Source organism: Callospermophilus lateralis, chromosome 3, assembly GCF_048772815.1.
Source record: "Callospermophilus lateralis isolate mCalLat2 chromosome 3, mCalLat2.hap1, whole genome shotgun sequence".
In the NCBI taxonomy this organism is placed as follows: domain Eukaryota; kingdom Metazoa; phylum Chordata; class Mammalia; order Rodentia; family Sciuridae; genus Callospermophilus; species Callospermophilus lateralis.
This window is the reverse complement of record NC_135307.1, coordinates 85308343-85324723: the sequence shown is the minus strand read 5'-3', so window position 1 is coordinate 85324723 and position 16381 is coordinate 85308343. Positions and strand designations below refer to the sequence as shown.

General features: G+C 35.6%; 1 protein-coding gene across 1 annotated transcript in view; it reads right to left on the bottom strand.

Moving 5' to 3' along the window:
* Positions 1-10509: 10509 nt before the first annotated feature.
* Spred1 (sprouty related EVH1 domain containing 1) overlaps positions 10510-16381 on the bottom strand; it is a 96519-nt gene continuing 90647 nt past the window's right edge. The window contains exon 7 of the mRNA XM_076850536.1: positions 10510-15582. Within this exon, the coding sequence (XP_076706651.1) occupies positions 14929-15582 (654 nt within the window). The 3' untranslated portion in view covers positions 10510-14928. The remainder of the gene's footprint in view (positions 15583-16381) is intronic.

The window sequence follows — 16381 nt, the reverse complement described above, 5'->3', positions numbered from 1 at the left end:
TCATACAAAAACTATGATAACTTTGTCAAATCTCATGTTAATTAAATACCAGGTGGCATTATTGCATATAAAGAGTTTCTTAAGGAGTGCTGGCATAATTAATATTAATAAGACATGATAATTTAGCAAAGGGAGAAAGAGACTAATAAATCAAACTCTATGAATTAGTATTTGCAAACATCATTATTTGTACTTTCCTGGGAAGGAAAATAAACTTTTCTAGAGATGGCATTAATAGAAGTCTTTTAGAAAGAGACTGAGAGTTGTGTTAACTCTATTTCCTCTAACTCTTAAGTTTTCAAAAGACTCTTAACACTGGATACAGAATGTAGAGAATAAATGCAGTTTATTTAGTGTTGGGAGTGGAAAATGATTGCTCTTTTGGTCCATAAAAGGTCATTGCAAAACAAGCTGATGACCAAGCTAATTAGAAGTGTGTACAGGTGATCTTGTGACTTGAGGCCAGGATAATCATGGCAAAAGCACAGAAGTAGTGCAGTGTCATGATGCAGTTCAAAAGGATGGCAAGAACAGTCCCATCACTGACACATTCTCAGCACATAGACACTGAAGTGCAGGGACCTCCCATCTCTAAAATCCCCTCCCATCTCTAGGATTCATTTCTTCTCCTTCCTCATGGGCTTGCATAGCCTGTAGCCAGTCATTCCTTTATTCTGCAAATATTTGGTGAACTTCTAAGAAAAGGAACAAATCAAAATGAAGAGCACCCTATAGTACTGAAAGATTAAAAAAAAAAAAAAAAGACATTTAAATAACATTTGGTCCCTGCCCAAGGGAAAATTGTATTTTTTTTTAAACAGAAGATTTGATATGTACATAAAAAGGCATCTGTTGTGTGGACTGGAAATTTTTCTATTGCACTCCTTCCTTTTATCAAAACTTGTGTAGATAGAAGCCCTGCCTAAGAAAACTTATCATTTCAAAGTCTGGTTTGCTTATATTGATGATAGCCAATGATCAGGAGTGAGACTAGCATCTCTGTTTCAGAAAACACCTTAATGAGTGGTGTGTGTGTGTGTGTGCGCGCGTGTGCGTGTGTACGTGTGCGGGTGTGTATTTATGTGTAATACAAAATTAGGTCTTGAGATCCACGAGGAGAGCCAAGTCTTCCCATTCTAATAATGTCAGAGGCTCTCTCCGGTAGACAGAGGAAATCTTTGCATAGCTCTGTTTTGCTATTGTGGTGATTCCTTCAGAGTTTCTAGTATAAACATTTAACAATCTATCTTCAAGTGATGGCATAATGTTTCACATCTAGACAGAGCTCAATGATGCCGCTTCTCCCCTCCTAGCCTTTGTGCAATTGTCAAATGTTTTCTACATTAAAGATCATTCTATATTGGTTTTATTTGTGGTTAAATAGCCAATATTCTCCTTAAAAGAAGTAAATATGAATGAAGTCTTTATGTGATCAGGAGGCTCCTCCCTCTGGCACTCTCACTGTGAAGGTCTAGATTTCATCTGGTGTCGCCTCACTCTGGCTGAAAGGCCTCCTTTTACACTTTGTGCACATGGGTCTGGTGGTGAGGGATCCATCCAGCTTTTGTATATCTGAACAAGTCTTTCTTTCACCTTTGTTTCTGAAATATATTTTGGTGGATATAAAATCCTGATCTTGTTTATTTGTCCCTTGGTTATTTGACCAATCTTGCCAGAGGTTTATCACCTTTATCAGTCTTTTCAAAAACCACCTTTTGGCTCTGTTGATCTGTACTCTATGCTTATTTTCTAGTTTATTAAGTTCTAATCTTATATATTTCCTGCCTTCCATTACTTTCTTGGACCTTATTGAGCTCCTCCTTTTCCGACTTCTTAAACTCTTTAGTAACTCATTAAGACGTCCTTCTTTTTTAAAAATTAAAATTTAATTTATATCTATAAATTTCTCTCTAAGTACTGCTTTGGCCACAGCTTACATGTTTTGATATTTGATACTGGTTTCTATTGTTCTGGTTTAAATTATATTAAATTCTTATCATAGATCCCTCTTTGAACTAAGAATTTTTTTCTCAGTATTTTTCTAATGTTCCAGATTTGCAACCAAAGATTATTCTCTTCCACTGGGCATAGTGGAACAACTTGGAAGTCTGAGGCAGGAGGATGGTGACTTCAAAGCCAGCCTCAGAAACTTAGTGAGGCCCTAAGCAACTTAGCAAGACCCTGTCTCAAAATAAAACACAGAAAGGACTGGGGATATGGCTCAGTTGGGTAAGCACACAAAACAAAAAGCAAAAAGCTTCTTTCATTGATTCCCTCCTCCTACCCCATTTAATCCATTAGGAAATCTTGTTGGTGCTATCATTAAAACATATGTAGTATCTGCCTATTTCTTTTCAACTTTACAACTGCTACCCTGGTCCAAACAAAAATAACTCTCATTCAGACCACTATAATAGCTTCTAATTGGTCTTCTTGCATTCTCTTTTCCTCCTTCTTCCTCAATCAGTTCTCCATAGAGTTCTCAGAATAGTCCATTATAATGATAAAGTGCCACTTTCCATGTAAAACCCTTCAATTATTTCCTCATACTTGGAATAAAATCAAAACTTCTTACCTTGGTTTAGGAAGCCTATAGAATCTGACTTCTCTCTCTCCCTTGCTCACTCAGTTCCTGTTCTGTTCTCTCTCTTGTAACCCATAAAGCTCACTCTCACCTCAGGGCCTGTATTACAATAGGTTAGGTCAAACTAGCAGACTCCAGTGAAGTTCAGGCTGCTTTCCTCCACTTTGTAGCTACAGCAAAGGACACATAACCTCCAAGATCACTGTAGCTAAGCAAAAGAGACAAAAGCACAAAGTTCTTAACTGCCCTGCCCTGCATGTGACTCATGTCACACGTCCCTTAATTTAAATTAGGTTAGCCTCAACCTATCTCTCTTATAAACTTGAAGAGATAGAAAAGCAAATGGAAAAACACTAACTCTGTCTTAATCAGGCCATCAGTTATTCCTCTGACCCTTTCTATGCACTGAGAAAGATTCTCCGAATGACTGGAGTGTAGCTTGTGAGCCCACTGCTTGACCAGGTTCCAAATTTGGGCTCTCTCCTCAGCTCACTAAGTAAAATTCTAGCAAGAATCCTGCTGGGTCAGTTTAGTGACAGTCCCCACCCCTATTCTTTATATTGGATCCAAGTCCTCACCCACCCCTCTTGATATCACTCTAGCTTGCCTTCAGAAAGGATATTGTTAAGTTCATTTAGGAAAAATCCCCCTTAACCTATCCTATTTCCTCTTAGTAATTTACATCAACTGGTACCTACTCTTCTCCTTAACTATTAATCCTCACTTGTCCTTATTGTATTCAATTGAGAACAATCTTTCTTCCTGACTGCAAAACCTCCAATTGCTGTAGTCCCCACATCTATCACAATAGTCCTGAATAAAGTCTGCCCTTTTGTTCTTCTGTTTTAATGATCAACTGGATGATTATCTTTAAATCCAAAGAACACACTCAATCCTTTCTTGCGGTTGATGATGTAAAGTTCCGTCTTCTTGTTGCATCTAGCTGTCCTGGATCTCCAGGTGATCTGTGCATTCTCTTTTTTATGGTTCTTCTCCATAGGTTTATGAACCAGGAATCAAAGTAGTTGCTTATTTCTCCAACACATGCAGTATATAAGAAGCAAGAACAGGATAATTGCAATAAACATTCTCATTTGAAAAGAATGGGAATATTAAATATAAATCAATAGCCCATAGCAACTCTAAGATCTCACTCAGGAGGATCTAGAATGGTCTCCTGCCTTAAAAATAAATTCCTTTTGAGTCCCTGATTCTTCTGATAAAAACAAAACAAAACAAAACAAAGAAAAACAAAAAACACTATTCTCTGTGATCTGATGCTTTTGGAAAGTGTATTAGTTTTCCATGACTGTTATAAGAAATCACATTTTTAAGTTACTACAATTCCAGATGCCATTGTTTTGAAATTAAAATTGCTGGACTGAAATAAAGCTAGTCATCTGGAGGCTCTAGGTAGGGGAGAATCTGTTCTCTGTTTATTTCAACTTTGGTTGGCCACCAGCATTTCTTACCTTGTGGCTACATCTACACAAGTGCAATCTTCACATAGCTCTGCTCTCTTTACTTCACCTTCTGAATATGTTGTTCCCTTCTCTACCTCTTTCTTATAAGGACACATTTAGCATACACCCGGATAATCTGGAAAATCTCCCCATCTCAAGATTCTTCATCACAATGTGAAGACAATTTTCCAATATAATATCTGCAGATTCTAAGGAATTAGGACCTGCTGTCTTTCAGTGTCATTATGCAGTACCTAATAGGAAGTAATTCTTTGTTTATTATCCTCTATGACTATATTTGAATAGGCCTTTTGAGGTTGTGAATTTCTCACCTGTTTCTGGCTGATAGAATTTTAGTGAAGCAAGAGTGGTCTTATGCCTTAACACCATTTTTCCAGGGTTCTTATTCTTTATTCCATTTTCTTTGATGATTTTCTGAGCCAAACAATTTCTTGAGAGACATAGAGGAGAGCAAAAATTAGATAAACCTACTGCTAATGATTTTATTTCATATTAAAAACATTATCATGTATCATTAGGTGTTATGGTTTGGATTTGAGAAATCCCCCAAAGGCTCATGTGTGAGACAATGGATTCAGAGGGGAAATGATTGCACTGTGAGAGCCTTAACGGAATCATTGAATTATACCCCGATGGGATTAATTGAGTAGTAACTGGAGGCAGGTGGGGTGTGGCTGGAGGAGGTGGTCATTGGGGGCGTGGCTTTGAGGTATATATTTTGTATCTGGTGAGTGGAGTCCCTAGCTGCCTGATAATCATATGAGCTGCTTCCCTTTGCCGCACTCTTTCTCCATGATGTCCTACCTCACTTTAAGCCCCAAGGAATGGAGCCAGCGTATGGACTTATGGACTGAGACCTCTGAAACCCGTGAGCACCTAAATAAACCTTTTTCTCCTCTACAGTTGTCCTGATTGGGTCTTTCAATCATAGCAGTGAAAAAGCTGAATATAACAGGTTCACTTTTACTAAAAATTAAGTGGAGAAAATGGAAAGCCTAAGGAAAGTATCATTCATATAGAAGAAAAAGATTTTTAAATGCAGAAGAGTAGATATTCTCTATTAAGATATACCCTGATCAAACCTGTGTCATCAGAAGTTGAGATGTCTGGGGTGGGGATGTGACTCAGTGGCAGGTAGAAAGCACACACTTGGCATGTATGAGGCTCTGAGTTCCATTCCCAGTGACAAAGGAAAAAAAAAAAAGGAAAGTGATTAATCAATTGTAGATCAAAATACAGGAAGTAATGGATAGGTGCCCACATTTGCTGAAGTACAATGGACTTAATGCTGCACCATTACCAGAGAGCAAATAAAGACCTCTTTGTTAGAATCTAGGCATTGCAGAAGCATGCTATAGAGGCTCACCCTGACCTTCTAATGAGTCATTTTCTTTCTAAAATTTCAAAGCATAGACTTAACATCTTTTCATGGCTTCACTATTCATGGGAATCGTGAAGTTAATCCCAGATTGTCTTTTGAAATTTCAGTATTACCTGACTCTCAACTGTGGGTAAGACAGGCCAGTGAGTGTGAAAGAAAATGCAGAATGAGAGAACACTGAGGCAAGAATTTGAAGGGGGAGAAAAGGAGATAATGCAGATGGAGCATTGAAATAAAATCAGGGGAGAGGTTGGAGACTTAAAGAAGGGGACAAAGGAGACGCACCCCACAGAGGCAAAATGTAAGCCAAGAAAATGTGGGAGTCAGGAACAGAAAGGTTTGGATTTCAGTTCCCCCACTTAATTAAGAATCTAGTTTAGTTTTTAAATTTCTCTATGCCCAGTTTCCTTAGCTCTGAAGTGGAAGTAATTATGCTGACTTCACAAAGTTATTGAGTATGTTCAACACAGTGCCTGGTCCCTAACAGGCAGCCAATAAACACTAAGTTATTTTTCCTCATTACAGGTGCAGGCAGAAGGAAAGGAATAGGATAAAGGGAATAACTGTCAAATCCAGAGAAAAGATAGTAATAATCCTGAAATTAATATGTAATGAACACGAGGTGATGAATCATTCTAAAAATAAAAGCACCCCCACCCCCACCCCGGGGAGAAAGAATAGAAGCAGGAAGCTGTTACAGAAATTGTAGGCTGGAGATAACTGAACCTTGTACTGAGATGGTAGTGGTGCACATGGTGAGAATTATTCAGATTTGAAATCTATTTTAAGTTGAGTCTCTTGCAGATGGTCTGGACTGGAAACATGACGCAAAAAGACTAACTCTTTAGCAACTGAGTAAATGATCGTTTTTTTAAAATGAGGCAAACTATAGGTGGAGCAGGTTTGGAGCAGAGAACCAACAAGAGTTCTATTTTGGCCTTATAAAATTGAAATGCCTGTGAGACGTCCAAGTGGAGATATCAAGAAGATCTAAAAGTGGATAACCTTAGCCTGTGTTATTTAACTATGAGAATGGATGCAATTCCACAAGAGGGGAGCATCTATTACTGTACCTGAGAAATTCCACCTTGTAGTGAGTGGAAAGAGGAGCCAGCAGAAAGGAAGAACCAATCAAAAAGGAGGAAATTTGGACAGTTTATTCTCAAGGAAGCCTAGTGAAGAATATGTCAAGAGCTGCTCAGTGAGGTGAAGGTTAAAAAACATCCACCAAGTTCAGAAATGTGGAGGTAGTAGTAGAACTTGTTGACAGCATTTCAGTTGAATAGCTAAGATAATGCCTGAGGTAATGCAATACCAGTCCAACAAGATCTGAGACCAAAAATGGGATTTATGGTTTAAAAAAAAAAAAGCTACATAGCCATAAAATTTCTCTGTTGAAAACCTTTCAGTAGATTTCTTCTACACTCAGAATAAAATCTGAACTTACCATGCCCTACAAATTCCTACAATATCTGGCACTTGCTGTGTCTGTCCTTAGCTTCTTCCCCAAGCTGTCTCATTCAGTCCCTTTAGCCATACTAGTCTTCTTGTTCCTCCTTCAATAAGCCAAGACCTTTCCTACTCAAAGTCTTTGTGTTTGCTTTTCTTTAACCAGAATGGTTCCTTTTCTCACTTATGAGTATGGCCTTCTCCTGTACCTTCACAACATTATTTAAGTAATTAGCCTTTCCTAGAGGTGTGACCTACAAAAGGGGAGGAAAGCTGCACCAGGCAAGGTGTTTTTGACCTTGCTTCAGCAAAAAATGAGTTGTAAAAAAAAAAAGCAAAGGTAAACTTCTAAAATAGGTTCACCTGGTTATGCAGCTATTGATTTACTTATAATGCTATCAACAATAAGATTCAAAAACTTTTAGTAACGGCCTCTTTCACCCAAGTTCTCAGAAAACAATAATAGATAACAAGCTTAAAATCACTTAGAAAAACTGGATTTGATATTTGTAATGTTTTGAATAACCAATAAAAAAAAAGAAAAAGAAAAACTGGATTTGAGAACAGGGACATAAATTACAGTTCATCATTTCTGTAAGTTTGCATTCTATAGTTTGGTTTGCTCTCAATTACCTCCAGGATGCTGAACTGCTCTTACAAGTCATAATGATTCAACTTAAAAACTTTTTTTGGGTACAGATAGTGAACCTTGTGGCACTTAACCACCAAGCCACATTCCTAGTTGTTTAGGGCCTTACTGTGTTGCTGAGGCTGGCTTTGAACTTGCAGTCCTCCTGCCTCAGCCTCCTGAGTCACTGGGATTATAGGTGTGTGCCGCTGTGCCAGCTCATCATAAACCATTTAAATTTTTTTTTCTTAATCTGGGAATATCTCAATTGGAAGATCATAACTTTATATCACTATTTTGTTGTATAAAATACTTTCATATTCCAATTATTTTTAAAATACAAACCATCCCTTGTTAATAAAGACACCCAGGTGATTTATTGGTTGTTTAATTTGCAGTGACAGTAGTATGATCTGACTTCTACTAGGATAGTGATACTAGGGATAGAGGAAGGTGGGACAGATTTGAGGGACATTTAGAAAATAGAACCATAGGAAATTGAGAATCAATGGTGAAAAGCAAGAAGAAAATGAGAAATTAAGTATGATGACCAGGTTTATGTCTAGAGCAATTAGCTGGGCAGTGGTGTCAATGCCATCTATCATGGCAGAGGAGAAAAAAAGAATGAACAGAGGAAATCATGAAATCTGTTTCAGCATACTGAATGTGAGGTGCTTGCAAGAGATGCACTTGGACAGCTGGGTATACAGTTTTAGTGCAGGTTGTTCTCGTGTAAGTGAAAGAGTTTGCACTAACACCTACACCTTTTGAATTTCAGTTACTACATTTATAAGGAGCATGCTATTCTAGATAATCTCTTTGGTACTTCCCAGCCTAAAACTTCAGAGAATCTGACAACTTTAGTCATTAAGTAATTTGGTTTGGTTTGGATTTCCAGTCTTATCTTAAAACTCTGGAGTACCATGCTGTCTATGAGCATTTTACTTTGATACTTGAACAAAAACTATTAACTAGCTGGGAGCTCAAGTATTCATACAACTTTGTTTTAAATTTTAAGACTGAAAGTCAAAAAGACTGACTTCCCCTACTTATTAAAGACACAAATTAAGCCTCCTGGCCTTTCTTGTGAAGAATACAGCATAGAATCAATCAATCAATTTATTGATAGAACATACACATAAATATATATTGATCTATACAAATACACACACGTATATACACAAATTCTTTTCCATGAATTCTTGCCCTCATAGACTTGGATGTTCAAAGGACATTATTTCTATAAGAGGGCAAAAGAAGAGCAGAAAATATGAAGGGCATGAAAAAGGGGTTGGATAAGCAAAATCTGTAAGGTTTCCTGTATATACTTTTAAAAAGAAAATAAACATTTAAATTGGCATCTTGCAGTGTGGCAACATAAAATTAAGAAATACCAAGTCTCCTGTCCAGACATAATTATCTCAATCATTTCAACACTGAATAGTCTGGATTCTCCTGTCTTCCTTCCTTCTGATTTAAAAATAACTTCAAATTAAATCATTTCCACATTAGCAGAATCAATAATTTTAAGTTCAAGGGAAGAGAAATGTCTTCAATCTAACATATTTAAATAGCCTGGACAATAAACACAACCCTGGTTCCAAGGACAGGATTTTTTCTGTGAAATAACTGACATGTGAATAGCTTAAAATAATCATTAGAATTTCACTTGAACAATATGATTGGTCTATGAAGTATATCCGCATCCCTATAATATAAAGGCAAAACTGCACTGGGACTTAAAAGCATGGGCTTTGAAGTCAGAATTTGGTTCAGACCCTCGTGGTCTGTCAAGTAGTCTCAAAGTCGAAATCTTCTCTTCGGTAAAATAAGGAAGATAATACCATATTACAAATTTTTCTAAGGATTAAAAGTGATTAAGGGGCTGGGATTGTGGCTCAGTGGTGGAGTGCTTGCTTGCCTAGCTTGTGTGAGGCCCTGGGTTCGATTATCAGCACTCTATATAAATAAATAAAATAAAGATCCATTGACAACAACAACAAAAAATATTTTTAAAAAAAGATGTTATGAAACAAAAATAAACATTGTTTCAATTATAATTGTTAGACTTTTATTACAAAAGGTACTTTTGGAGCCATCACTTCAAGGATCTAAAACTTCAAATCTTAAAGCAGTTAATTTAAAAATAATCGACTCCAACTTTCATTACTATTGATTTTTTTCCCCTTCAAGGAATACTGTGCATGACACTGTATTGAGAACCAAGCAGGAATCCTAGTTCCAATTCTTATATAAAAACTATTCAACTTACTTGTGCATGATATCTTGATATGAAGAATATAGAGCAAGTTCTAATGAGACTACATTTTATAATTCACAGAAGGGCGCAGTTAACTCTTGACTTTTCAGTTGACTACAACTGTAACTTAGTAAAACAAAGTTATTCTGATGTTGAGATACACTGACTTTTGAGTAGTACTGACAATAATAACTTTTCATTTTTGTTTACGAGTACAACTGTTGTGTACATCTGCCACTATCATCTAATGTTTTTAAAGTTTTTAAACCAAACTTAACTACATTATGTTTCCAGACAACTTTTTCCCCTATAATGTGGGGGAAATTGAACTTGGGGCCTTGCACATGCTAAGCAAGCACTTGATTACTGAGCTACATCCCCAACCCTTAAATTTTGAGACAGGATCTTGCCAAGTTGACGAGGCTGGCCTTGAATTTGCAATCTTTCTGCCTCTGCCTCCCAATTAGCTGGTGTTACTGGTGTGTGTAACACACCAGCACTGCAACGTATTTCCAAACCAATACACATAATGTAGTACCAGACTGGAAAAAACAAACATAACAACTGGATGCATAAACAGATGATTAACTATATGTGAACTTTCAGTTAAAAAAAGAATGAAACAATAAAATTCTGATCGAAAGTTTCCATTTACATTGTCCTCCAGTAATTGTTATCTCTTATGTGATAATTTGATAGCTCTAAAAGAGTAAGAAAAAGTCCTTTAATATTTCATGATAGGTTTAATTATGTAATTCCAAGAGGGAGGGAACCATTAAAACAAATTCTTATGATATCATCTTGTATGTCCAATTACATGAGTATCGTAACAAAAAGTTCCAAACGTATATATGCGTATTTACATTGTATACTTGAAACTATCAATCTAGTCAACTATATCTGAGAAGATAACATTATGACATGAGTTAAACAATTTTTCATTGCTCATTAGAAAAAATGCAGTCAAGCTTTTAATGGAAATAATGTACAAGTGAGGCACTTTTGAGGTCAAGAGAATAGAAAGCAAATGATACTACACACTGGAAATGTTCACAAAAATCTATGTGTATCTTTAATACAAAGGCTTTTCAACTAGATTATTCTTGAAAAATTTCAAAACAATTATGCAATTTAAGCTTTCAGTAACAATGGCTATCATTTATCAGTGTACCAAAGCATATGAAAGTTTTATAACCACCTGGCTGCTAGGCAAATAGCACTTTAAAGCCCTTTTTCTCCCTCTCTCTCCCTCTCATTTTAATATAAATCACCTCTGGTCGTGTTTCTTTTTTTAAAAAAATATTTTTCTATGTTTGACTTACTGCAAAACACCTTATGGTGCTATTAGGATTTATAGACATTTTTAAGTGCAACAATAATGCAAGTTTCTAGCACTTTCCCTTAGAAATGTGATCATGGAGGTCAAATGAAGAATGAGAATTGTATCATTGAGAAATTTGTTTTTTAGGTAACACTAAAGTTCTCTAACTTTTCTGTAGAAAAATGTGTATTTTCTTAATGCACCTTTGGGCTACAATTAAAAACCTAATCTTAAACCCAAGTTACATATTCCAAGTATAATCACAAAATCTAGAGTCAGTTTCAGTAATAACAACAGAAAAATCCTTAAAATATCTTTATACTGAATGTATGAAGTAGTATGTTTCCTGTACTCTGGATACTTACATGGATATTAGGAAATATCTTTGAGCCATTCAATTAAGGGGAAAGGAGAGAGGAAAAAGTAAAAGCATGACTTACCAAAGATATTAGATGGCACTATACACATGAATTCAAAGTGCATTTGTATAACTTCAAAAACTCATTTTAGGCACTATTGAATAACCAATGAAAATAGGTAGTTTCAAGTCTTTCCCTTTAAATTTTAATCCCTGCCCCATCTTTGTCTCAGAAACATACACACACTTTCTTTAAAGTTGTCATGATAAAATACAGGTGGTTATGTTTATCTATTTATATATAAAAAAATTCTCCCTGACTGACAGTGGGAGGGAAAAATACCATTTTGGTAATGGCTTCCAAGTTAAAGGAACTGGTTCTATAAATGCCTCAGCATATCCATTAAGTTTGATTGCCAGCTCCAAATAGCAATAAATATTTTAAAACAGGATATGTAAGAAAAAAGTGCTTAAAATCTTTTAGTGACCAACAAAATTAGAGAAAAGAATCATTTTACAGTTCCTTTGAGATATTTCTTACTCCTGGTTTCCCTGTAGGAGGTGGCCACCACTTGACTAGCCCTTTACTGGTGGTAGTGAATGAACCCTGCGGATGCCTATTGCCATCTTTTTCTCTGGTCTGGATATTATCCAGTAGGTGGTGCTGAAGTTCCACACATGGAAACAAATGATCCAGATTATCATTTGAAAACTATCAGTTCCAAACAAAACAAACTCATCAGGCCAAATTCTTTCTTATCATGCCACTTAGATGATCTCATTTTTAGTGTTTACTTTAACAGTTTTGTTGAGCCATTTGCTTATACAATCAGATAAAAAAGTTTTAGAAGAAATGCCAAATGGCAGTGCCAAATCTGTATAGAGAATGGAAACAGTTTCTGAATGTACCTATACACATTTGAGAATCAGAGACTTAAACTATCCATTTGTTTGCACATAGGAATTCTCAACTACTCCAAAGAGAAAATTTCCACATAGGGATACAGATACACTACATTATCAGTTTTTGTTTCCTAGATTGATTTGGAAACTGAGTATGTTAGTTATAAAGATCCAAGGTGAAATAAGAACCAATTTCATCACCATAGTTTTTAATGAAGAAACTTGTTTAAAACTGTAAAGGAAAAAACGGGGATGGGACGGCAAAATCTTAGCAGCAAAGTGGTTAAACAAATTGAAAATATTAATGCACAAACATTAAAATATTAAAGCATATATGTTGCATATAAAATACAGTACAGAACCAGGAGTTGCACTATACTGATTAGTGCTTAACAGAAGAAATGATTAAATTTGTTCTTCCCAGAAGTATATACACAGTTCATTTCCACAGCATTTTCCTATATAGCCAGCAAGTTATTTTCTTCAGTCATTCACACCTCGCTCAAACCTGAATTAAAAACTCAGTACTTACAAATATGAAAATTCATTCAAAAAGAGAACCATTATTTCCATTTCATCCATAAAAAGGAATTTTGAAAGTTAACAGTCTATTCTAGGAAACCAAGTTTAGCTGAAAACTTCAGGGATGAAGATCACCAGGTGTAGCAGCATTCAAATATATAAACAGTAAAAATAAGACTTAAAACTGCTGCTACAATGTCATGTTTTGGATTTAGTTCATCCAATTGATTTTTAGTACAAAACTAGAAATAACCTCTTCTTCATAACATCTACAGTTAACAATATAATTTTCTTCTTTTCAATGTGAAATAATACTTCAAGATGATCTATGTACACAATGTTGTCAGTTCAAGCTGTCATATAAATATAAATGCTTTCTTTTTATTAAAAAAAAGTATTTTACAGACAAGATAGTGTTATATACATTGTTCAGTTTGATAGGGGGCAAAAGAAGAATGCTAACACAAGCTTAAGTTTGATATGTAAAACAAATGAGATATAAATGACATTTAAAACCTGCATAGAAAATGAGTTTCAAATGGTAGTGTGATTTTAATTTCTATCACCTCTAGTACTTCGAGCCATTAATTTAAAAAAAAAAAAAAAAGGCACACGTCTCAACTTTATTCCTGTAAGGGAATGTTCTTAAAGAATTCCTCATTTGGTTAGTTTTGATGTTTAAAAAAAAAAAAAAGACCCCATAGTATTTTAAAATGGTATGTTGGAACACATATCCTACTACTTTGTAAATTAAACAGCAATAATACAATGTTCTGTAAAAGAAATAAAATTTATATCTACAAGATATTTCATTCACAATGATGTTGGATTAAATACTTTCCTGGGATACATTAGCATACATTTTAACAAAATAATTTTGTTTTCGGCCAGTTTAAATAAAAAAAAATATAGCTGAGAAAGATCAGTGTTATATGAATAGTAAGTACTGAGGAATAAGCTAAAACATTAGTAATGCAGCTGAACATATTTCGGTGTAGCAGAACAATAAATGGAGATTTCAAGAGGAAACTGTTTTACACCAACTATGCATTTACACTTTTTGCCTTGTAAAACGTTTGTTTTTGCAATATTATTTTTTGAAGGAGGAAACTCTGAAAGAAAACAACTTGCTGGTTGAATATCACAAAAAACAAAACAAAACAACCAAAACCCTTAAATTTTCTGTTTACTCAGTCTCTTTTTATATAAAAATAAGGGTTAAGTTCCCATCAGAACATTAGACAATTACATCTGTGCTTTAAAAAAATGTTGGTCACACAAGGCTATTAGAATATCTTAAAGGTTTTTAGATTACCAGAATGTACAGATATAACTCAATATAAATTGTAGCCAAAGATAAACAAGGATGAAAATATCAAATCATTCACATGGAATAAAAATGTTATTAACTAGATGAGTTAAATATTTAAAATATATGGAATGTGACAGTAGATAAATGTGTATCTACTTCAGAATTAGGAAGGGCAAGAAAGGTTTAATATGTAATAATTCGTACCTTACATTTAGTTAAATATAAACATTTTGTTATTTATACATAAAACTGCTTTCAGAAAAACAACTAATAAATGATTTAGTTGCACTTATTTTACTTCTTATAATTCCCAAGTGTTAACTTTTCTTAGATTGAAATCAACTGTCCCCTAGTGCATTTTTATTTTTAGTTCATGAATTCAAACCTTTAAATTCCCATCACCTAATGCATAAATATACAAAAATGCCAAAAATTAATCCCTTTTTGTTGGATCATATTTATGCTGACTTTTTATAGTCAATAGCCAAAAATGATTTCCTTCTGCAAATACTCTACAACCTGTAATGAAACATGCCATGCACTCAAGGAAAAAAATGCATGGCTAGCATCTGTGAAATGCCAAGAACTGACGAGTTCTGCTTCTTCCACGTGTGGCCCCAGTGATACCAGGCAAGATTCCATATTGCTTGCCAAAAGCTTCCACAAAACCAAGTTAGCTAATTCCTGGAAACAAAGATTTTAAGCTCCTTTTGGCACTGGATCATTTCATCCAGCAGCTTTATGTTTCCCACCACAGCACCCACACGCCTCACCACAGCGATGGCACATTCTCAAAGGGACGTAGCAGCACATACATGGTACAATGAAAGACAAAGCTACCAGGGCTAACCATCGTAAGCAGAACTTGTCATCACTAGTGTCACATGAACAGGGATCAGAAAAATCTCCCTCTGAGTCTGACATACAATGATACAACATGCTCTCTGCACAGAGCATACAACTAACTTGATATATGCATCTTTTAATAGGATCTGGAGCATCCTGACATTTTCCCCTGCCATTTTCTTCATGATTAAACCTTTCCTGGCAGTATACGCAGCGAGAACGTTCACCATCCTCTTTTCTTCGTTTTGACTTCTTAATTTTTAATGAGGAAGAAGGCTGTGTCTTAAATACCACAGAGTCTTTGAGTGAACTTAACTTAGTCTCATCCCCACAAGAGTAGAGATAGTCTGACTTTTTACTGTCTGGTTTAGGAAAGTGAATATTGGAGTCAGTATCATCTCTCTCCAAGTCATTTTTCCACATGTCAGGATGTCTGTAGTCTGCATACCGACGTATTAAGATATCTCGAGGGTTTATTCTGACAATCTCATCCTCATCTTGAAAGCTGACATGTCTGATTGATTTCAAAGGGACCTAAAAAATGAAAAATACAGTAAGGACTACAGCAGTTAATTTTAGGTGTCAATTTGATGGAGTGACACTGCCCAGGTATTTGTTCAAATATTGTTCTAGGTGTTTCAGTGATTTTTTGGGGGGTAAGAACAATATTTTCATTGATGGACTGTGAGCTAAGCACAGTACCCTCTATGATGTGGGTGGACCTCATCTACTCAGCTGAAGGCTTTAATAGAACAAACATTCCTTTCCCCAGACAAGAAAAACTCTGCCAGCAGGCTGCCTTTGGACTCAGATTGCAACTCTTCCTTGGGTCTTCAGCCTGACATAGTTTACCCTGAAAATTTGAGATCTGTATTTCCATGGTGGCATGAACCAATTCATTAAAACTAAATCCTACTCAATCTGTTTCTCTGGAGAACCTTATTACAGACTTTCATGCCAGGAAATGACATGCCACTATAATAAATATCTTGAAAACGTGGAAATGGTTTTGGAACTGAATAATGGGTAGAAGCTGACAAAAAATTTTTTTCTTTTTTTTTAAATTTTTTTTTCTTAAAGAGAGAGAAGGAGAGAGTCTGAGAGAGAGAGAGAGAGAGAGAGAGAGAGAGAGAGAGAGAGAGAGAGAGAATTTTAATATTTATTTTTTAGTTTTTCGGCGGACACAACATCTTTGTTTGTATGTGATGCTGAGGATTGAACCCGGGCCGCATGCATGTCAGGCAAGCGTGCTACCGCTTGAGCCACATCCCCAGCCCCAGAAGCTGACAAAATTTTAAGATGGACGTTAGAAAGAGCCTTGAAGAGACAATTG